Here is a 24615-nt window from a genome sequence, read left to right as displayed (position 1 = left end):
GAGCAAAAAGCCTGGTATGATAAACATGCCAGAGAGCGTTCCTTCAAAGTAGGGGACCAGGTCATGGTCTTAAAGGCGCTCCAGGCCCATAAAATGGAAGCGTCGTGGGAAGGGCCATTCACGGTCCAGGAGCGCCTGGGAGCTGTTAATTATCTCATAGCATTCCCCACCTCCAACCGAAAGCCTAAGGTGTACCATATTAATTCTCTAAAGCCCTTTTATTCCAGAGAATTAAAGGTTTGTCAGTTTACAGCCCAGGGAGGAGACGACGCTGAGTGGCCTGAAGGTGTCTACTACGAAGGGAAATGTGCTGGTGGTGTGGAAGAGGTGAACCTCTCCATGACCCTTGGGCGTATGCAGCGACAGCAGATCCAGGAGCTGTGCACTAGCTACGCGCCAACGTTCTCAGCCACCCCAGGACTGACTGAACGGGCATACCACTCCATTGACACAGGTAATGCTCGCCCAATTAGAGTCCAACCTTACCGGGTGTCTCCTCAAGCTAAAACTGCTATAGAACGGGAGATCCGGGATATGTTACAGATGGGTGTAATCCGCCCCTCTGAAAGTGCATGGGCATCTCCAGTGGTTCTAGTTCCCAAACCAGATGGGGAAATACGTTTTTGCATGGACTACCGTAAGCTAAATGCTGTAACTCGCCCAGACAACTATCCAATGCCACGCACAGATGAACTATTAGAGAAACTGGGACGGGCCCAGTTCATCTCTACCTTGGACTTAACCAAGGGGTACTGGCAGGTACCGCTAGATGAATCTGCCAAGGAAAGGTCAGCCTTCACCACACATCTCGGGCTGTATGAATTTAATGTACTCCCTTTCGGGCTGCGAAATGCACCCGCCACCTTCCAAAGACTTGTAGATGGTCTCCTAGCAGGATTAGGAGAATATGCAGTCGCCTACCTTGACGATGTGGCCATATTTTCGGATTCCTGGGCAGACCACCTGGAACATCTACAAAAAGTCCTTGAGCGCATAAGGGAGGCAGGACTAACTGTTAAGGCTAAGAAGTGTCAAATAGGCCTAAACAGAGTGACTTACCTTGGACACCAGGTGGGTCAAGGAACTATCAGCCCCCTACAGGCCAAAGTGGATGCTATCCAAAAGTGGCCTGTCCCAAAGTCAAAGAAACAGGTTCAATCCTTCTTAGGCTTGGCCGGTTATTACAGACGATTTGTACCGCACTACAGCCAAATCGCCGCCCCACTGACAGACCTAACCAAAAAGAAACAGCCAAATGCGGTTCAGTGGACCGAAAAGTGTCAGAAGGCCTTTAACAAGCTTAAAGCGACACTCATGTCTGACCCTGTACTAAGGGCCCCAGACTTTGACAAACCGTTCCTAGTAACCACAGATGCGTCCGAGCGTGGTGTGGGAGCAGTTTTAATGCAGAAAGGACCTGATCAAGAATTCCACCCTGTAGTGTTTCTCAGCAAAAAACTGTCTGAGAGGGAAAGCAACTGGTCAATCACTGAAAAAGAATGTTACGCCATTGTCTACGCTCTGGAAAAGCTACGCCCATATGTTTGGGGACGGCGTTTCCACCTGCAAACCGACCATGCTGCACTGAAGTGGCTTCACACCGTCAAAGAAAATAACAAAAAACTTCTTCGGTGGAGTTTAGCTCTCCAAGATTTTGATTTCGACATCCAACACATCTCAGGAGCTTCTAACAAAGTGGCTGATGCACTCTCACGTGAAAGTTTCCCAGAATCAACTGGTTAAAATCGTCCTTGAGATGTGGAAAATATTGTTAGTTTTTATGTACTTGGTAGTATATTTAGAGATGCATGTGTCTTATTAATTCTGTTTTTCCTAGAGCTCCAGGAAGAAATCCCAGCCAGTGTTTCACCCTAGCTGAGATTTGGGGGGCGTGTCATAAATATAAAGGGAAGGGTAAACCCCTGTAAAATCCCTCCTGGCCAGAGGAAATCTCCTCTCACCTGTAAAGGGTTAAGAAGCTAAAGGTAACCTCGCTGGCACCTGACCAAAATGACCAATGAGGAGACAAGATAATTTCAAAAGCTGGGAGGAGGGAGAGAAACAAAGGGTATGTGTGTCTGTCTATATTTTGTCTTTGCCGGGGATAGACCAGGAATGAAGCCTTAGAACTTTTAGTAAGTAATCTAGCTAGGTACGTGTTAGATTATGATTTCTTTAAATGGCTGAGAAAAGAATTGTGCTGAATAGAATAACTATTTCTGTCTGTGTATCTTTTTTGTAACTTAAGGTTTTGCCTAGAGGGGTTCTCTATGTTTTGAATCTAATTACCCTGTAAAGTATTTACCATCCTGATTTTACAGGGGGGATTTTTTTTTTCTATTTACTTCTATTTCTATTAAAAGTCTTCTTGTAAGAAAACTGAATGCTTTTTCATTGTTCTCAGATCCAAGGGTTTGGGTCTGTGGTCACCTATGCAAATTGGTGAGGCTTTTTATCCAACATTTCCCTGGAAAGGGGGGGTGCAAGTGTTGGGAGGATTGTTCATTGTTCTTAAGATCCAAGGGTCTGGGTCTGTAGTCACCTAGGCAAATTGGTGAGGCTTTTTACCAAACCTTGTCCAGGAAGTGGGGTGCAAGGTTTTGGGAAGTATTTTGGGGGGAAAGACGTGTCCAAACAGCTCTTCCCCAGTAACCAGTATTTGTTTGGTGGTGGTAGCGGCCAATCCAAGGACAAAGGGTGGAATATTTTGTACCTTGGGGAAGTTTTGACCTAAGCTGGTAAAGATAAGCTTAGGAGGTTTTTTTTCATGCAGGTCCCCACATCTGTACCCTAGAGTTCAGAGTGGGGGAGGAACCTTGACAGGGTGTCACTTGAGATCATCATAGGATACTTCCATTTTCCCAAAAGCTGATACTGCTGTCTTTTTCTTCTGGTTACTTTTGAACAGTTTTGAAAACTATTTAAAGGGGTACTTCTCTTTTAAGAACTTTCATATTGCACTGAACTGTTCTCTGAAATTGGGCATGTTTCTTTATATTGATGGGGATCAAGAGAATGGAACTGCAGGGAGTTGGAGTCCGTTGATCTTTGCGGTGTTTGCTCCCTGTGGAGTCACTGAGCCAGAGGGATAGAGGTGTGTTTTTTTTTTTTTTTTTTTTTTTTTTTTTTTTTTAATGCTCTGGAACCGCTAAATTCTTTTATACTTTTGGAATCTGCTGCTGTAAAGTTGAGGGTGTTGATGAGATGGAAACCATTGACACTGCAGCATCAGTTATCAAAACAATTCTTTTGTACGCTGGCAGCAGTGGGATTTCTCTTGCTCACATTTTCCACATGACTTGTTATCAAGTATGACAGCTTGTCATGTGCAATCAGCATCACGTTAGTCACATGAGAACGGGTCGTTGTCTACAAAGGCTGCTGCCTTCCTTTCAAGCAGGGCAGGGTGAGGCATATGTTAAAACAGGAGGCTGTATGTGTATGTACTTGTTGGTCTTGGTTGTGAAGTGGTACTTCAGCCATTCCAAGAGGGGATATTGAGGGAATTGATAAAGCGTTAGTGTGTGGCTGCTCATGATCCAAAATAAGGAAGAGCTCTTTTCTTGAATTTATGGTTGAGAGGGAAAGTGTTTGAGAGGAACTTGGGAAGCTAAGTAAAATAGTTTGAGAGGTGGAGATAATTGCATAATTGTGGGGCTGAGAAAAATGAAATGGGACTGACCATCTGCTGCATTTTTGAACTGTTCACATCAGGAACTGTAAACCGTTTCAGCTGACTCATGCATTCAGTTGGCGTGAGTGCGCTTCACACAGGTAGCTACAACTGGAGAATAGCATGTATATAAACAATTCTGAAGTTCCTACCCAGGCTCAGCTGGATTGATTTAGGAAAACACTTCCAGCTCACTTTTCAAATACAGATGTCACTAGAAGCAATGCAAATGAATATTACTAGGCTTTTTAAAATATCTAAAATGTGGGAAACAATGGTCATGAATAGAATCATCATGGAGGGGACAAAGATGAAACCTGGAGGGACGGAGTGGAGCATCTAATGGAATGCTGAAGGTAGTAAGGAGAGATAAGAACCAGGAGAACATAATCATAGAAGCCTAGTTTGTGGAGAAAAGTTATTGACACTGTTGAAGGAAACCGAGATTAGAACAAATGAGGACAGATAAACAATTAAGAGTTGGCCTGGAAGAGTTTACTTATTGAGCAGTTTTTGAGTCAGCAGTTTTTTGAGTTAATGGATGCAGACCGGACTGGAGTACATTGTAGAGAACTGGAGGAAAAGAAGTAGAGAAAACAAGAGTAGACGGTTGGCTTAGTGAACTCAGGGGAAATATGACAGTACTTAGATGGAACAGAGATCATTAGGACATGGGAATATAAAGGTTTGTTTGAAAGTTTCTGGGAAGGAGCCAGAAGAAAAGTGTTGAGAATGGGGGAAAGGGAAGGAAAAAAGGTTGGCTAGGTGTTGAGAGTTCTATGTGGCACGTTCTTTCTAAGCACCTGTTCTTTGTGGCTTGTACCTTTTCCCAAAGAGCAGCTATTTAAGCAGCATTTTTGTGGGCTCTGTCTCCGCCCAGAGGTGAACTCTTTCCAGGCAGTTAGATTAAAATCCAGTTAGCAGTTTCTGAAAGCCTTGAATGTTCAATGTGTTTTCACCTGTTTAGATTTTACCGGATCATAAGTCAAACACCTGGGATATTATACCATTCTGAATGAAGACAAGTGTTGTTGACATGTCTGAAATAATTTGGTTTAGTTGTTAGAATATCTAGAACAAGACTTTGGAAGCTTTGCATTAGATGATCTGTTGTGACCTGTAGACCCTATATGAACAGGAGACCATAAAGCTCAAAAGATAAAAGGGCTGCCTAATAGAGATTTTGGGATTCTTCAGTATCTGGAGAATGAGATGCCTTTTGTTGGTTGATAGCTTCCTTGGATTTTTTGTGTATGTAGTTCTGCAAAATTTAGTGTTCAAAATAATATCAAATTATATTTATTCTCTGTATTTAGAGGAGACAGATGTGACTAGATAAATGTTGTAACTTCTGATGCTGTCTGCTTTGATTTGGTGTAGTTTGATATGGTTTTGACTGACTGTATTTATTTGCATATTGCTTATTTGCGTCCTCTGGTTTATGATTCTGATGGTTTTGAAAATTACTCTTAAGTTCATTTTTGGATTTAAAATAGTGTTCACTATTTGCGGCCTTCCTTTTAGTTGTTTACTAATTAATTTGTTAAACACTTTTTACATATTCTTATTTTAACCAAATAGAGTATTCTGCATGTGTGTAAGATAGACTGTTACATGGATTATACATTGATCATGTAATAAAGCTCCATTGTAAAATATGTAAAAAGAGGTCAGACTTCATGTTGCTGTGGGAAGTTGAACTCTGTTTTGTGCAACTAAATTCTAGATTCTTTTCACTTTTACATTTTTATATCAGCCACCATTAAACTCTCCTGGCAGATAGTGCACCTTTTGACCAACTTCTCTGGTTTGTTTCAGGGCCCCAGCAGTCTGTAATACCACAAGCTCTGGAGAAAGAGGTTCTAGAGAAGCTTAAGACAGAAATTGAGGAGGAGCTAAAACACCTTGATGAAGAAATTTTGGAAGGTCTGTGCTTGTTTGGTGGATTTCTCCCTCTCCCCCTGTTTATTTCAGCTGATGCAACCTTACCTTATAATGTTACAGTTCGTCAAGTATGTGCATTCTCCATTGTAGCATGTGTGTGCATCTGTACACTCTTGACCAGAGATTATAAATAACAGGATCTGTGCCTGTGCAAAGCAATGCCTTGTGTTCCCAGGCAAGGACATACATGGACCTGCGGCTGCTCCAGTTCTTTCCCAACCATCTGCAGCTTGATACGGAACAGTTGTGGTGTCTGCTGTTTGCATCTTCTTCCTGCCTTTCACATTTTCTTGTTTATTTTATTTACTTAGCTAGTTTTTATTTTTTATTTTTTCTTGTTCTCTTAGAGCACAATTTTTGCGCCCCCCCCACCCCCCGTTTCTTTCTGCCCCTGAATTTCTTGCATCACCTGTTGTGGCCTATGGCACTTCCCTAGATTATGCCTAAGACTGAGCCCTGCCAGACCCACCACAGGTCTCTTCCCTGTAGCTATGGGCTCCCTAGCTCTCTCTGGTGTCTCGGAGGATCTCACATCCCATCCAAGTGTAAAGTATGCACTGGATTTAAGGGCAGGTTCTGCAAGGATAGAGAGGCTAGGCTGAAGCTCCTCTTGAAACATTCCTTAGCTCTGGTAAGGTCTGTTTCTCCCCCACTATACATCAGCCTCAATTGCTCAAGCTGCACAGTTGACTTCCAGAGGAGGTTTCAGAGATGAAGCCCTCTAAAAGACAAAAGCCCCTCACCCCTTTTTTGAGAGTATCCAATAGGGAAAGTCACTTCTTACAGCCAACTACCCGGAGACCTCACCTCCCATAATGGGTACAACTGAGTCTGCAGCTGACACTGGAACCAAAACCTTGGTAACACCTAAGAAGTCATCTTGATAGGAGGTCTTCAGTTTCGTAGTACCAAGAGAGACCTGCTTTGGTACCCTCTGATGCCTCTAGTCACTGAGGTGCATCTTAAACCAGGAACTGTAAGACTATCTCAAGGGCTTTGGAACGGACATCCTCTTGGAAACACTGAGATCAGCCAGACCGACCCCTGGCTCCCTGTCCAGGACTGCCCTCCATGAGATATAAACTCTTTGAGCACAGAGAGGTCATCTCGTCTGCCTTTCTGGTACTGCATGCAGCATCCCCAATCCTACATCAATCACCATTATCGTCTCGGGCTCCTACCATTTGCTGTCGTAGCCTACCAGCACCCTCTGGATTCCTTTGCCATGAGGATTTCCTCATCTTGGAGAAACTGAAATCACCTGTCTTAAGGGGTACTGTAAGAGCCTCTCCCCCAGTGCTGCTTCTACAGTTGGTGTCCAGGGGCAGTGAGTGGTATGGGTCCATGATGCCTGAGCTCCAGGAATATTCAGGACCGGGGGGGCCTGGCTCCACCAATGTTCGTAGTCGGGCCCTGTCTGCTGCCCCCGCGTGCCTCCACCTGAGCGTCCCTCACCTGCTGCTCCCACGCGCCTCCCCCAGGACCCGGAGCGTCCCTGCCTCAAGCGTGTGGCTGCCCTGCCACTGCCTTGCTGCTGCTGGCAGTCGCTGCTGCCTGCAACACAAGAGTGGCGCCGGCGGCAGGCTTAGGAGACTGCTGCACCTGCAGGGGGAGGAGGCTCACATATGATTGGCAGCCCTCCCCACCCCTGGCACCCACCAGGAGACGACGCTGAGGGGGCTTCCGGGAGACAGTCTGGACCTCACCTGAGCAGCTGCTGGGGCTTGGGTGAGTGTCCAACCATGTGTTCCATGCCCCCCTGCCTGCAGCCACCACTCCTGGCAGCCCCATCCCCTGTGAGGCTATGGTGAGGGGCAGCAGGGTGCAGCAGGGGAGGAGGCCACATGTGATGGCAGCACCCCCCCCCCCCACCACAGGGGAGGTGAGTGGGCTTCCTGGAGCTGAGCAGGTGGGGCTTGGGTGAGTGTTGTGACACTCTGTCACCTCTCCTGCCCCACACTGGGCAAGGGGCAACCCAATCCCCCCACCTGCAGTGAGGCTATGGTGAGGGGCAGCAGAAGGGGAGGAGGCCACATGTGATGGCAGCACGCCCCCGGCACCAACTACAGGGGATGCGAGGGGACTTCCTGGACCTGATAGGGACCCTAGGAGCATGTGCAGTGACAGTGGTGAGTGTGCTGCTGGGGGGAGGAGGAAGGGGGCCCCTCCCCCAGAGCTCGCTGCTGCTGGCGGGGAGAATATTGAGGGGGTCCTCTCTGGTCCTAACCCTGGGGCCGCCTTTCTGCACCCCAACCCTCAGCCCCAACCCTCAGCCCCATCGTGCACCGTGAACCCCGCATCTCCAGAGCCCTCACCTGAGGGGAAAAACACGCAACTTAAATTTGGCGGTCAGTTTGGGGTATGATTGTGTTTAGCACAATACTTGATTATTTTACACTCTTTAAAGTATATAATTGGTTGTATACAGGTACAAGAAAATATAGTGTATTGAAGCAGGTGAATGCTGCTTCTGACTTTCCACTTTTAATTGGCCCTTGTAATCTTGTGGCGCAGGAGCATTGTAGCTTCATTTTATCTCAGCAACAAATTCTTGATTTGTAGAACCAGTAATAATCAACAATGGATACATTCTTAATAAAATTACCCAGAGGAAAAGAAGAAAAGGGTAATTCATCAAGTGACGGCCTGAGTTCAACACGCAGCCTTCAAACTGAAATTATACAAAAGAAAGATGCAGCAAATCTACAAGATAAGAAAAGGAGTTTTCAGCAATCTTGGCTATCAAGATTTACGTGGTTGGAGCTCAATAATGAATTAGAGCTTTTTGCTCAGTCTGCAAAAACTGTTCTGAAAAGATGATCTTAATATTTTCTACGAAGGCCAAACCAAAGTTTATTTTGTCCTGATTTCAAGATTGGAGACACATTGCGTGGTTTTACATCACACAAAAAATCATTCTGTCACAAAGAAGCGGTAATGAAGTATGATGCTCTGCAATCGCAGGTAAATGTTTCTGCACTAACGTTGGCCAGTTACAGAAAACAATCACAATCAGCTAGGAATGCACTGCACAAAATCTTTAACAGTGTTCAGTACCTAGCTCAACAAGGAATAACATTATGTGGACATAATGAGAGTGATGCAAATTTGATGCAGCTCTTGTTACTACGCAGTAGAGATTCAGAAGAACTGAGACAGTGGCTTAGTCGCACAAAATACAAGTGGCTGTCACATGAGGTTATTAACGAAATCATCAAAATGATGGCAATGATGGCGCTAAGACAAATTGTGCAAAAGATAAAGGCTTCAAAGTTTTACGCCATTGTAATGGATGAGACTACCGATTTGTCAAGAAAAGAATAAGTTTTTCTTTAAGGTTCTTTTCTAGTGAAGACTGTGAGATTTATGGAGAGTTTATTGGGTTTTACCAAACTGATGTGAAGGATGCTGCTTCTCTTTTCAAAATTGTGGAAGATACGTTTCTCTGGTGTGATTAGCACTTTTCTGATTATTGGGGACAGTGTTATGACGGAGCCAGTAATGCATCTGGCAAATTTACTGGCGTCCAAAGCCAGAGTGAAGGATTGAGAGCCAAGAGCGGAATTTGTGCACTATGCTGCGCATTCCCTTAACCTTGCCACGCAGGGTACCCTACATAATATTCCAGAATGTTGTGATATGTTTTCGATCGTGAAAGATCTCAATGCCTTCAGAGAGTTATCAAAGCGTATGGCAGCATTCAGAGAGTTTCAGAATGAAGGGGAGCCGCCTTTATGACCATTGTGCCCAAAAAGATGAACTCTAAGGATCAGTAGCATTAAATCACTGCTCCACAACTACAAGGCCATGATGAACTGCCTAGATACATTTAGTTACTCTTCAGATGAATTTGACTCAAAATGTAGTGGATTCTTGAAGCAAGTTCAGTCTTTTTCAATGTACTTTACTCTGACAGTTCTTGTGAAAGCCATGGGTCCTGTAGAAGAAGCTAATGCAAAAATTCAAAGCCCAAACACGTCGTTGGCAAACGTTAAGAAGAAAGTTGGCCTGTTGCAAGAGGTGTTGAGCGGAAAGCGCACCGACTCATCATACAGTCACTTCTGGGAATCAACAGTAGAGAAGGCAAGAAATCTTTATTTAGATGATCCTACACACCTGAGAAAATGCAAGCCACCAATATGGCTCACCATGGAAGCCTTCCTTACACCTTCAGTGACCCCAAAGAGTATTTTCTTCAAATATATGTCGGGATCATTGATGCTTGCAAAGTTTGCCATTGAACAGAGGTTTTCAACAGAAAGCTTTACTTTCGCAGTAAAATTGGAGAAGCCTATAACTGATGCAGCAAATGGCTTGAAACAGGACATTGTCCCAATAAGTGAAGCTTTCCATGGTGACATTAACATGAAGCGGCCATCTCTTCATTTAGAAATGTTGAGTGGTATTTCCAGATTGAGAAATTGCCAGCTTAATTCGGTGAGCGAAGTGAAGTAATTTCTGAAACAAAACGAAGACTTGAGTGACATGTCAGAAGTTACAATTCACCTGAAATTATTCTACACAATTCCGACTACAACCTTCACTGCTGAACGATCATTCAGTTGCCTGCGCACACTGAAAAATTATTTGTGAATGACAATGGGCCAAGAACATCTAAATCACTTGGCATTTCTGCACATGCATAAGAACTCTACCTCTGAATTGGACATTGCAAGTCTCCTGGATGACTTCATTTCAAGAACCGAACAACGATGAAGAGTGTTTGCTGCCTCTTAAAGAACATCGCAAAAGAAGGGGCTACATTTGTTTTAATTTTAGGAAGTATTTGTTTTTGAGAGTTATTGATCCAAGAGTGCCTGGTTGTTTGTGTATTCAAAAGAGTATTAATAAAGTTGATATTCTTAGTTAAATAAATCTTTCTTACAATAGTGATATTGTGAAATACAGGAAAACTGTTAAATGCTTACTGTTTCCAATCCATTTTTACATTATTTTTAAAAATATATATATCGGCTTACAAGGCAGGTGTGCGTGGGGGGTGCAGGACTTGGACCTGTAATGGGCACCACCAAAAATTATACAAACCTGCTGCCCATATTGGTGACTGAACCTTTATGCACAAGAACAGGATCTGATCCACTGCCTCTGGTACCAGTACTAATGCCCAAAGCCTCCCCATTCTACTTGGGGGATGACACTTGGAGGTTTCCATACAGGGCTCTATTTTAGCACTGTAACACCCTTCTTCTCTGGAGACATACCCTGAGGAGGCCTTTCCAGCAGACACCTCAGCAACCTTTCTCCTGTCCAGTTCTGCAGTGGGCCTATTGGAACTCCTGAATGCATTATGGTGATCAGTTTTATAGCGTACGAGCCTGAAAGAAACACCAACAAGAACGCCTGCTAGTACTGCAACAGCCACAAGATCACTTCCCAGTACTGCACGTTCCCATGGTATCCGAGGAGACCCAAAGACCTAAGAGGAGAGAGACCCATTGACTGAAGAACGGTTGACCCTTTGAGCTAAGTCAGTGTCATCCTGTGGTGATGTGGTAATACCACCACCGCCCTCCTATGCAGATGACATTAGGGCCTTCCAGGACTTAATGAAATGTCCATGTGAATCCCTTCAGATGCCTTTGGAGGAGGTCCAGGAGTCTCAATGTTCCCTAGTGGACATTTTACGTATCACGCACCAGAGTAAGATCGCTATACCCATCGATGAGGTCCTTTTATAACCAGCATGTATTCTGTAGCAGGCACCTGCCACTATTCTGTCTACGTGAAAACAGACAGGCAAAAAATTACATTCTGACCAAGATAATGGTGTATTTCTCCCATCTGGTTGCTGACCCTGCTTCACAGTATTTATGTAGCGAGTGTCCTGGTCTCCTGAGGGAGGTGCAAAATACTATGGATGACCTCCCATTTGAAGAGCCCAAGCTCTTCAGTGGCCACAAAGACTCCTTGCTCCACTCCTTTAAAGACACTAGGACAACATTAGATCTATGATATCTCTACGCTAGCTCTGTGGAGCCCACTAGAAGGTGATCCAGACCTTCATGGCCGAGACCAGCTTCTCAATAGTACTCGGATCTACTTCATCTCTCTGTGGCAATGTTTTTCTGCCTTCCCATCCGGGAGGATCTCCTATCAGAGAGCTCCAGCTCTCTAACTCATCCCAACCTTTAGTCTCTGAACCTGAAGTCTTGACTCCTAGATGGGGTTCTCAGGCATAGAATTAAATTCCTCAGCCAATTTTCAGGTGTTTTCCTGCTAGATAAAAGAACTTACTCCTTGTAAGACTTACCTGCAAAAGTGGAAACACTTCCATTCCTGGTGTTTTCACTGCTCTTTACAAGCCTCAGAAGCTCCACTCCCAAGGACCCTATGTTACCTGTTGTGTCTTTAAGGTCAAGTTGTATCAGTGAGCTCAGTTTGAGTATGCCTGAAGTGTTTATACAGTTTATTTCCCCTGTCAGGAGCATCTCCTGTCCATGGGACCTTTAATCTGGTCCTCAGTGCCTTGAGGAATACCCCCTCCCCCTGTTTGACCTGAAGTCTGCCTCACCTCTCTCTCCAGACTTCATAACTGGTTGCCATCACCTTAGCAAGAAGAATGGGAGAACTCAAGGCATTCGTGGCAGACCCATCGTACACTGCCTTCTACTGTGACGGGGTCATGCTGTACCTTCATCTCATTTCCTGCCTAAAACCTCATTAGAATTTCATGTCATCCAAGAGATTCGTTTTTCAATTTTCTGTGCCTCGACAAAGGGGGCTAGTGTTTACACACTAGACATTAGGAGGGCCCTCACCTTCTACCTTGATAGGACTAAGATCTTTAGGGCCTATCCCACACTGTATATTTTTCCAAAAGGCATAAGGGACAGCCAGTATCCACTTAAAGACTGTTAAAGTAGGTTTTGGGTTGTATCTTGACCCACTGTGAAGTGGTGGGGTTACATCCTCCTCATAGAGTGACAGTCCACTTTTATAGCCCCCCTGAAGGGTCTCCCCATAGCAGATATCTGCAGGGGTACAACTTGATTCTGTTTACACGTTCACCAGATATGCCCTCCTACCTGTGTCCAGAGTGAACTCTCTAGATTTGCCTCCTCAGTATTCTCCTCCACCGTGAGATGCTTCTTGGGAACCTCCTTCTATGGTGAGATAATTGGCTCTGTGGATATGGGGAAAGCAGTGGACATGATATATCTTGACTTTAGCAAAGGTTTTGATACCACAATATTCTTACCAGTAAGTTAAAGTAGTATGGATTGGATGAATGGACTATAAGGTGGATGGAAAGCTGGCTAGATTGTCGAGCTCAACAGGTAGTGATCAATGGCTCGAAGTCTAGTTGGCAGCCGGTATCAAGCGGAGTACCCCAGGGGTTGGTCCTGGGGCCGTTTTTGTTTAACATTTTTATTAATGATCCTAATAATGGGATGGATTGCACCCTCAGCAAGTTCGCAGATGACACTAAACTAGGGGGAGAGGTAGATACGCTGGAGGGTAGGGATAGGATCCATAGCGGCCTAGACAAATTGGAGGACTGGGCCAAAAGAAATCTGATGAGGTTCAACAAGGACAAGTGCACAGTCCCGCATTTAAAACGTAAGAATCCTATGCACTGCTACAGGCTGGGGACTGACTGGCTAAGCAGCAGTTCTGCAGAAAAGGACCTGTGGATTACAGCGAATGAGAAGCTGGATATGAGTCAGCAGTGTGCCCTTGTCGCCAAGAAGGCTAACTGCATATTGGGCTGCATTAGTAGGACCATTGCCAGCAGATCGAGGGAAGTGATTATTCCCCTCTATTCGGCACTGGTGAGTCCACATCTGGAGTATTGCATCCAGTTTTAGGCCCCCCACTACAGAAAGGATGTGGACAAATTGGAGAGAGTCCAGCGGAAGTCAACAAAAATGATCAGGGGGCTGGAGCACATGATTTATGAGGAGAGGCTGAGGGAACTGGGCTTGTTTAGTCTGCAGAAAAGAAGAGTGAGGGGAGATTTGATAGCAGCCTTAAACTACCTGAAGGGGAGTTCCAAAGAGGATGGAGCTAGGCTGTTCTCAGTGGTGGCAGATGACTGAACAAAGAGCAATGGTCTCAAGTTGCAGTGGGGGAGGTCTAGGTTTGATATTAGGAAACACTGTTTTACTAGAAGGGTGGTGAAGCACTGGAATGCGTTACCTAGGGAGGTGGTGGAATCTCCATCCTTTGAGGTTTTTAAGGCCTGGCTTGACAACATCTTAACTTGCCCAGATTATGTCGAAAGGACCCAGTTTTGCTCCTGGATAAATCATTGCAGCTACCTTTGCAGCGGTATGTGAATATTTTAGAGAGATTTGTGTACAGCATGTGCCAGATGAGTAAGTTAAGGTTGCTGTGAGAACCTTGTCTTTTGTGTTTCCTGACTTTTGTGTTTACAATTTTAAATTCAGTGTCACGGTAAATTCCAATACTTAATGAACACTAAAATGCCCTGTTATATTGGTTTAATAATGCTATTGACTGTTAGCTGATGTGTTTTTAGCTTTATGAGTGTATATATAACATCAAAACATAATCTTAGTGAAGGTCAGCTTGGACACCTGGTCTGTACACAAGTATTTGTGATGTCTATGATTATCATTGATCATGGTATTAAAATTCCAGTCACTGGGTAACTTATTGTAGGGAACAGTACTCCATGGGCAGGGGTGGATTAGAAGACCCATTAGAAATTAAGAGATGGAAAAGATTTTAGTCAAACAGAATATTATTTTAAGAATTACACTCAGGCATTGTTGCAGAACTAGCCACATCTGTGGCCAGATTCAGCCGTGATGTAAATGATTATGTAACTTTCACAGTGGGTATAACTGTGAAAAAGTGTAACTTAAAGGTCGTTTTCAGTGATTGTGCAAAATATGTATAGCTTACAATTCACATATATGAATGGATCTTCCTGCTAACAGAAAGGTCTAAGTAAGAAATTAGAGGGGATGCTTTGGCCCAGAGACTTCCATGTATTTAATTATTTCAGGCTGAATTTGCCCCTTGTGTGTCTTCCTGAAATTGTTATACAAGCGTGCTCTTACTCTGAAGCCAAGCATTTTACTGTGTGAAATAAACTTTGTGACTAGTGTCTGAACAGTTTTGTGGCTAATTGTATTTAGTGTTTTGGGGTTTTTTTTGCTTTGTCCTCAGCCTTCACCAGCACAGGGTTTGACTGCCACACTTCTCCAGTATTCAGTCCTGCCAATCCAGAGAGTTCAATAGAAGATTGCTTAGCTCATCTTGGAGAGAAGGTGTCCCAGGAACTGAAAGAACCTCTTCACAAAGCCCTACAGATCCTGCTTAGCAAGTAAGTTGCCATTTGCTTTGCTCAGTGGGAAGGTACTTTTCCCTTTAAATTCTTACAGTTGCTATTATGCTGGTTATGTGACTGCACTTTGTTTTGGTATTGTTTCTCTTCCAATCTTCCTTTGCCTGCCCTCTTCATTTCTATCTGTATCTATCTAGCACAAACACTCCCTTTGCTGTGTTGAACATTAAGGCAATTTTCAAACCCTTTTAACTTCTGAGCATTGAGCCTCCAAGATTGACTTGACATACTGTAAACTACTGGTTGATATCTGGCAAACCATAAATTTCCTAGAAACTGGACTGAAACCAGATTAGCATCTCCACTCAATACTCAGTCTTAATGTTGGGTTCTGGATGCTATAACTGCAATACCATGGGGCTAATGTTGTTGATATCTCTGTATTTTAGGTACCCCAGATGTTGCTAAACTTGTCTTGGTTGCACATCTGCCAATGGAACTACTTCCACATTTTCATTGTAGGAACGTACCTCTCAGCTTGTCACGCTCCTGGCCTTTAAAATGAGGGACAAGTAGGAAATAATAGAGAAGTTACATTCAGGTAGCGCAGAAACGTGTTTAAATGTAAGTCAGCTTTTTTTGTTATTTAAAAATAAAAAAATTTGTGTAGTGGGGTGGATCCTCAAGGAGCCCACATAAGTAAAATAACCCCTTTTCTGTCTCGTTGATTGACTGCATCCTTTCAAGAGAGAGTGGGCAGTTGGGCTATCTGGAGTGAATAAAGAACTGGCCTTTCATCTTAGGAATCAATGTTTAAATTCCATTAGGGCATGTAACTGATGTCCCAGTGTCTTGGCTAAAGTGCTAGTGCTAGATAGAGTTGCTTTGGTTGCCACTTTTTTTTTTTTTTTTTTTTTTTTTTTAGTATGAATGAGCAAATCTGTGTTTAGGGGAGCCAAACTGACTTCCTCTTATTCTGGTTGCACTGGATGACAATGTGTCTGATGTCCAAAAATTGTGGATAGAAATCTTGGACTCTGATGAACCAGTTTGGGAGATCATCTATATAAATATGGCTGTGAAGACAGCACTGGAAAAGCTTGGGCTACGCTGTTTCTGATTTGTAGATGTATACAGTAATGGGGGTAGGAGGAAATTGAGATTTTCAGGTGTCCTCTGCCCGTTCTTTGAGCATTACTCTTCCAGAACTCTTCTTGCGTAGCTGTTCCTGATATTTTTAAATGACGAGGTACTGAAAGCCCAGAGTATCAGTTGCCAGGTTTCTTCAGTTCTGATATTGTGGGCCTAGAGTACCTTGTATGGGTACTAGGGAGGGATCTATAGGCCTTTCTGAGGGGAGTGACCTTCATATAGGCTTTTGAGAGATAATGAGATGTGTAAGTAGTTCCTTGACTAGACTACCTTCTTGCAGTGAATCAAGTGGTCCAGTTGCTGACTTAATAAATGAAATTGGTGTTAATAGAGAGTGGATTGTCACACTTTCTTGGGTATGCAAATTGGGTCTCTTTGCACTTGTACATAGACCAGCTAAGATCGCACCAGACTGAATCCCAAAGATGCTACCCTCAGTTCCACAGAAAAGGTCTCTTGTTACATCTAGAGCATCTGACTAAGGCCGTTTGTGGAGCCAATCAGCTCTGTTCCTTGATCTGCCCAGCTGATAACATGTGGTCTAGCTACTATGTCTTCCATCTTCAGAAGCTAATAAATGCAACAACTTCCCTTATGTTCAGTTTTTATTGGGCCAAGAAATGAAGTTGTCTTGTATATGGAAGTGCATAGTGCCACCAATAGACTGTCACATCAGCTAATGGTGACATTTCTCTAACTTTTTAGAGAAAGAATGAGTACTAAGCACTGATTTGGTTCCCCATTAATTTTTTCTTGATGCAGTACATAATGCTAATGAGAATTCTATGCTAAGATCTCTGCAGGCTAACTGGTGTTTGGGTGACCCATGTGAGTTACCTGTGCACAGTAACAGTAGTTCTGTAGATCTTTCATTTGCCTAGCATATGATGTATGCTCAGAGACCATCTTAGTTGTACTTAAACCCTTAGCACAAAATTGTCTTTGTTGCAGTGCTCTACAAACTGTCAGATCTTGTTAACCATCTATGTGCTCCTTTAGAAATACACACTATATCTTTCAGCTGGCCTCATACAGACAGGGAGTTCTTTCATCTTCCATTAATTTCCCCACTCCCATTGGTAACTGGTAAGCAGGAAATGGAGAGCTTATGGACCATTAATGCCAGAGGATAGTTCCCCTTTGCAGGATGATCAGTTTTTCTTACCTAATTCCCTAAAAATGAATTTGCTTTGTTTTACTGAAGGAATAACTTTGGATTATAGCACTGAGATACCAATGCTGTCTGGTTAATTTTTAAGCGGCACTTTAATTTTAAGCTTCATTTTGACATGCTTTGTAATTGCATGCAGTGGATGTGTGAACATTTAGTTACCTGGGAACTTTAATTTTAATCTTTGTTTTTTCCCTTTATAACCTTTGGTGTTGGTTTAATTCCTGCAGGCCAGTGACGTACCAGGAATACCGAGAACGCTCTCTGGAGACAGACTCTCATGCCAGTGGATGGAGCAAGGTAATAAACGAATTATTTTACCTTTGAGTTCTTAACACTTCGAAGTTAAGGTGGAGGATTTGCCCTATAATGCTCCCATAGCAGGATATACAGACCTATGGACTTCAAATATTTAGGAGCATCTCGGAACCAGAAATAAATGGGTTATAGTCCAATATCTTCTCCCCTCAAAAAGGTGTGTGTAGATATGATAATTAGTCCCACCACGAGTGCTGGGGTCTGGACTAGATAACCTCTCGAGGTTCCTTCCAGTTTTGTGATTCTGTGATGTGCAATTTTGTATTTTTTTTGCTGGACTGCACTTTAATGCATTTGCTATTTGTTAATCTAATCTTCTTATGTTGGTGTTGGGTAAGTAGTAAGACAGAGATAGAGCTTCTGTCGCTTAACATTGATGCCTGGATGCCAATTATTAAAAATTTAAAATTCCCTAGAAGCATTTGCTGTTGTAGCAGTTCTGTAGTGAATATTCAGAAGTGTTTCCATTATTCTTCTCTGCAATTGCTTCTCAGTTGTTTTGTTGACTTTTTAAATTCTTTTCACTTGTTAATCTAGTTCTGAGAAAAGTAAAATTAACATGCTCCAAGATTTTGAGGTTTTAATAACTCAGAAAATTGAGTTAAGCTTCCTGTAGCAGCCTCAGCATCACTACTATAGGTGTATGAGCTTCAAGAGGGCTTTTTATTATGTCATCGCGCAATATGTGATAGGCGATTTTGCTGATACAGCAGAACTGCATCTTTTCTATAATCTGAGGCCTCTGCATTCCAATTTGCACTACATTGTATGATCCATCTACCTTGAGATATGTTTCTCAGTGGATCCCAAGACTGCAAAATGAAATGCAAATCTATAAATGGAATTCATCTAGAAGACAAATGCAGCCACCTCTGGGATGAAATGCAGTGACTTATTAACAGTACACAGCTACATTATGCAGCAGAGCAAGACAAAAAGTTATTCTTTTCTTGTTGAAACTTAGTATGGAATTTAGGTAGCCTAATATAATTACCTTAGTGAGAATATGGCCATTATACTGAGGCTAACACTCTATTTTTACCCTTGTGTGTATGCACACAAAAGCTGAGATTTTTAATGGCCACAAGTTGCCAGGTCCTTTTTTCTCATTCAGAAGAGAGCATAGGTCCAGCCTGATGTTAGCTGGAGCATTGGTTCAGCATTGACCCAGCAAAGAGTGCTACATGTTGAATGCCAAAACTACTTCCTACTGATGTAAGTGATAGCTGCATTGAGATACTTTTAATAGTGCTAATTTCGCTTGACCCTGCCTAATTTGAGATTTGATGGGATTGTAATACAAAATGAAAAAACAAAGCTCAGGGATCCCGAATTGAAGTTCCCACAAAGTTCAACTCTGAATTTCCTGACTTCTTTAATTTAAAATCTGAACATTAGCATTGCATTAATATATTTTCTGTCTAATATGTCATTAGAAGACATAACACTAGTTAAAAAAACAAATTAACTATCTGGTACTTGTGTATTACAGCTATCTTCTACTTTTATCATTTATATGGAAATTGAGATTTTATGCTGAAAACGGATCAACCCTACATGTGGAGAAGTAATACCTTTGACTGTAATGCTTGTACTTAAGGCATAAGTTTCCTGATGGAGATCCATTTTCATCTGAAAGGACAATAGATTTTCCTGGGGCCTTAAAAAATATTCAAGTCTGCATATTTTATACCCTGTAAGTCATCTTGCCATATGTGTTCTGCCTCTTGTGCTGTCCTCTAAAGCTTTTTAGCTCATATGGTCATGTGACTCTGACCAGTAACAAGGCTCCATCAGTAACAGTAGCCACCCTTAGATAAATGTTAGTGTTTCTCATTTTTTTAAAATAGATTGTACCTCTCTCGCTCAGACACATACTTTGATGAGACGATAGTTAGGCGCTCTATTTTTCTCTATTGTAACTGGAAAAAGCAGAAGACTAAGGTGTAAACCCCAAGAACTGCACTAAATATAATTTTCTCAAATGCAGGGTCTTAAATCAGCTGCAGAATCGATTATTATGAGTTGAGGTTTCTCTTTTGACATTCTGGGTGATGTCTCTCATCCAATGGCTAACTGATCAGTACTTTTTAGCATCAGAAACTATCAATGAACTAGGAGCGCAACATTGCAGCTACCGTAGGTGTTAGAATCCTGTCAGCTAGGTAGCTTATTGGATCACAATCCTGAATTTTTGGTTTCAGAGTAGCAGCCGTGTTAGTCTGTATTCGCAAAAAGAAAAGGAGTACTTTTGGCACTTTAAATTGGTTAGTCTCTAAGGTGCCACAAGTAATCCTGAATTTGGCATCCTCAGTTGTGACCCGCTGAGGCACGGTTACAGTGGCATAGTCTGGCTAGGATCCACAGAACCCAGTCAATTAAGCTTTGGATCAGAACCCCACGCTATTCAAAATTTGATATTGAGAGTTTTAAAGGTTAAAGATCAGTGACCATGAGCCAGAAGGCATCAGCAGAAGCAATCAAACTTCAAGCCTTGAGAGAGAGCCTGTGTCCTGAACATGAACAAAGACTGGCAGAACTTAGAAGGCAGGAGAAGGAAGCCTTGGCCCAGCTAGAAAGAGAAGCTAGAGAAAGGATCGCTAAAATGGAAAAAAAAAGCTGCTCAAAGAAAGAGAGAAGCCCATGCAAGACATATGGAATGGCTGGCTGCTGAGGAGAGTGTTTGCCAGATGCAGCAAGAAACTGACAGACTTGAGCTCCAAATCAAAAAAGTAATGGAAGAACAGCAGGTCCAGTTCATAACAATGTTGGTATGTTGTATTACTCTGAGCAGTTGTCTGTGTTTAACCAGTTTTGCTATGGCCAGGGAGAGAGTGACTCAAACCAGGGGAAGGTGAAAAATAGCTGTTTGTCTGTGAATGAAATTTCTGAATGTCTGTTTGATATCTCAGAAGTAAATCTGGAATTAGATGAAGCACAGAGAAAGCTCGTTTATGGAGAAAAGGTTTCTCTAGAACAACTTAAAGTTGATGGTCAGGTTGAAGCCCTAATTGAGGAAGAAAAAGGTAAATTTTTTATAAGTGATGGATTGTTGGCAAGTAAAGTTTGTGAAAGTAAGCCTAAAAAGGTAGAAATGATTTGTTTAAAGTAGCTCAGTATAATGTGGAGAATAGCAGTTTATCTGTTGGGAGTGGCAATTTGCCTGTTAGAGAAGCTGTCTCACTTTCTAAGGGGTTTGTCTACACTGGCAATTAACAGCACTGCAATTTTCTTGTTCAGGGGTGTGAAAAAACACTCCCCTGAGCGCAGCAAGTTACAACGCTGTAAAGTGCCAGTGTAAACAGTGCCCCAGCGCTGGGAGCTACGCTCCTCGTTGAGGTGTGGTATGTGTGGTTTTTTTTTTTTCTTTTTTTTTTAAAGAGTGCTGGGAGAGCTTTAGCATTACTGGTGTAGACTAGCCCTAAGTATATGGCTGAAATCAGCCAGGGGTGCTGGGACAAAGGAAAGAATGACTCCAATTATTTTGAATAGCAGCATGCCTGCTGAGGAAAAATTTCGTTAGTTTTTTGTGAAGCAGACAAAGTGCTTCTCAGTTTATGCTACTTGAAAATGTACCAGTTGTTCCAGAGCTGGATATGGATTTAACTAAGTTTGTGTCTGCTAGGCGGAATGACGTTATAACTAGGTTGCATCCAGTTGGTGTCATAACTAGATCCCAGACAATTCTGGTGCTTCTATTTTGCCTCTTGATAGTGTGTTACTGGGTAAAGGTATGACAACTGTCTGTTTAGCCAGGTTGATATCATAGCCAGGGCACAAGGAGAGCATGAAGGTGTTTGACTGTTACCCACTAACCGTGTGGAAACTTGTAACAAGGAGGAAACAATTCCTAAGCTTGTGTGTGGCAAAGGGAAAGAGAGTGCCTCTAACCTTTTATCTAGTAAGTCTATCAGCTTGCCTAAAAGGGGGTTGTGTAAAAATCCTCCTGATGGGCCAGAGGTGATTCTGGATTTAAGAGAAACCCAGAAAGAGTCTGTTGTTGCTCAGGAAAACGTTCCTTTAGAGCAAGTCCTAGGTGAAGAGGGTAAGGGCAGAATTTATGTGAAAGATGAATTGTTGCTTTAAAAGATTCCTGAAGAGGAAAAATCTTCATGGTAGTTTTTCCAAGCAGTTTCCTGTAAATGAGGGGTGTGGTGAAAGTGATTTGATCAAGAGAGTTTCAGTTCCTAGCAGCCAGAATTTTTCTGTTGAAAATTGCTCCACTTACTCTGCGTTAGAAAGACCTAATGTGGGTAGCTTTAAGAAGGTTTCAGATGGAATGAAAATTGTCAGGGAATCTAAACAGCCCTATGATGACCAAGTGGCTGTGTTTGGTCAGTCTGTTGGGGAGAGACTATGTTGTTGGAACATAAATGTCTCCATGCTAATTCTTTGAGAAAGCAGTCTATGACAGGTACTGAGGAAAGATTGGGTTGCTGTTTTTTCAGAGCAGAACAGCCTTATGACTGAACCCACAAGGATGCATGGGAGAGCAGGCAAACTCTCACCCTTAGACGCTTTGGATTTGTTTGGTATCTCTTTAAAACAGAGTCCAGTCTCTAAGCTGCTGCTGGTAGTGAATTCACAAGCAAGCATGCAGGAGAGTGTCTGTGTAGATGTTTATAGCACAGAGGGTCTGCAGTTGGTGACTACAGTTAGCTAGCATCAGGTGCATCTGAAGAAGTGGTGTTTTACCCACGAAAGCTTATGCCCAAATAAATCTGTTAGTCTTTAAGGTGCCACCAGACTCCTTGTTGTTTTTCTAGCCAGCAAAAGAATTCCTGTGAGCAAGAAGTTTGTGTTCAACCTTCTAGGAAAAAGGTTGGGTGGGGGGGAGGACCCAATCATGCTGTGGGGAAGAATGAGTGTCCAGCCTTGAAATTGGTAGCACATGAAAATTTGAAAGCTAGTGTCTGGGTTGATACAATCTACCTGGCTAACAAGGGAGGGGGAAGATTTGCCCCATAACTGGTAGCACTGAGGATACACTTGGCCAGCCAAGAGATTTAGTAAGACAAAAGGCATGGTATGACCAAAATACTTATAATCACTGACTTGTAACAAATTTAGTGTTACTGTTAAGGTTTAGCCTTCTGCTGTATTTGATTTTTTATGTCAACCCTGGTAAAACTGTACAATGTGCCTAATCTTTTGAAAAAATCCTTGAACATGTTAAGAGTGATACATAAGAACACACTTTATGTTAAAAGGCCTTGTGATACTGGTATTTCAAAGTTAGTGCCTATAACTAGTCTTAAAACTGTACACAGGAGAAAAAACATTGCAGACCTAATGTGCTGTATGAGAAGGGAAACTGAGGCACACTAACATATTGCTTTCATGGCTAAATGCCAAGATTCCTATACTATGAAGAACATTAATATCTACGTTGACTTAATGTTAATTGGGTTCCAAACATTTGCCAGAGCTTGTATTGATAAATTAGCTATTTTTGATAGCTTTTGGCAAGATCACATGAAACATGCAGGAATTATGCTGCAAGAACAGATTCAGTCCACTGTTGGTCTAACCAGGTTTTACCTTGGGTTTGTAAAGGGATTCAACAATATTATTAAACATGATTTTGATAAACCATTTCTGTTATACACTGATACTTCTAATATTGGGTTAGAACAGGGGTGAGCAAACTTTTTGGCCTGAGGGCCACATCTGGGTATGGAAACTGTATGATGTGCCATGAATGCACATGAAATTGGGGTTAGGGTGCAGGGGAGGGGGTGAGGGCTCTGGCTGGACATGTGGGCTCCGGGGTGGGACCAGAAATGAGGAATTCAGGGTGCAGGAGGGGGCTCCGGGCTGGGACAGGGGATTGGGGTGTGGGGCGGGGGCGTGAGGGCTTTGCCTGGGGTTGCGGGCTCTGGGGTGGGGCTGGGGATGAGGGCTTTGGGGTGTAGGAGGGTGCTCTGGGGTGGGACCAAGGGGTTTGGAGGGGGATTAGGGCTGGGGCAGGGGATTGGGGGCACAGAGGCAAAGGGGGGAATGCTCTGGCTGGGGGTGCAGGCTCTGGGGTGGGGCTCGGGATGAGGGGTTTAGGGTGCTCTGCTCTGGGATAGAGGGATTCGGAGGGCGGGTGGGGGATCAGGGCTGGAGCAGGGGGCTGGGACGCAGGAGGGACTCGGGGGTGCAGGCTCCAGACGGCACTTAACTCAAGCAGCTCCCAGAAGCAGCAGCATGTCCCCCCTCCAGCTCCTATGCTGCCCTATACGCAGGTGTTGCCCCTGCAGGCCATTGACTGCAGTTCCTGGCCAATGGGAACTGTGGGGGCAGTGCTGGGGCAGGTACAGCGTGTGGAGCCCCTTGGCTGCCCCTACATGTAGGAGCCGGAGAGGGGACATGCTGCTGCTTCCAGGAGCCATGCAGAGCCGTGGCACGCAAGTGTGGGCAGTCCCAGACCCCGCTCCCCGGCAGGAGCGGGGCAAGCCCCAGACCCTATTCCCCAGCAGGAGCTCAGGGGCCGGATTAAATCAGTTGGTGGGCCACACATGGCCCGCGGGCCGTAGTTTCCCCACCCATGGGTTAGAAGCTATAGTAATAGAGAACCAAGAATGGGAAACTCCTGTGATGCATTCAGTAATGTCTGGAACACCACTTCCTGCATCAGTTTTGCGTTGGGGGTGTGACGTTAACTGATTAAAATATGACCATATAGATCATTGTTGCAACCACTGTTGTATATTTGCTGCAAATGTTGTACAAAGGGTGTCAAGTGAGGTGTCTATGAAAAGGTTAAGATTTTCTGGTTATGATTATGCTGTCTGTATGCATGTATCATTTTTGTATTTGAAGTTATAAGTATTGGCTCCATACTTGGATTTCAAACGTTTGCTCCTGGGGTAATGCCCACAAGGTAGCTAGCCAGCACATCTTGGAGGGACTAGTCAAATTGAGTGACCCATCAAAGGAACATTTAACTGACAATGGACCATGGGAGACGCCCATCTACACTGAATTGAATTTCCTGCTGTGACTAGGCAAAATGCATGGACATGGGACTTGCCCATGTGACTCCAAACTCCATCTTGTTGCTGTAATTTTCCACAGTAAGAACAAAGGGATGCC

General features: G+C 43.4%; 1 protein-coding gene across 10 annotated transcripts in view; it reads left to right on the top strand.

The window, feature by feature from the left end:
* Positions 1-24615, top strand: part of BCL2L13 (BCL2 like 13) — a 119951-nt gene that overhangs the window by 28408 nt on the left and 66928 nt on the right. For 7 of the 10 annotated variants that reach the window (XM_043540056.1, XM_043540047.1, XM_043540051.1 and 4 more), the window contains exons 3-5: positions 5492-5599; positions 14777-14933; positions 17448-17517. In XM_043540056.1, coding sequence (XP_043395991.1) covers positions 5492-5599; positions 14777-14933; positions 17448-17517 — 335 coding nt within the window. Of the gene's footprint in view, positions 1-5491; positions 5600-14776; positions 14934-15343; positions 15519-17447; positions 17518-19027; positions 19207-24615 lie in introns of those variants that run through there. The other 3 variants (XR_006288652.1, XM_043540059.1, XM_043540039.1) reach the window with 3 other exon arrangements.

This window comes from Chelonia mydas, chromosome 1 (assembly GCF_015237465.2).
Source record: "Chelonia mydas isolate rCheMyd1 chromosome 1, rCheMyd1.pri.v2, whole genome shotgun sequence".
NCBI lineage: Eukaryota > Metazoa > Chordata > Testudines > Cheloniidae > Chelonia > Chelonia mydas.
This window is presented reverse-complemented; position numbering and strand designations above follow the sequence as displayed.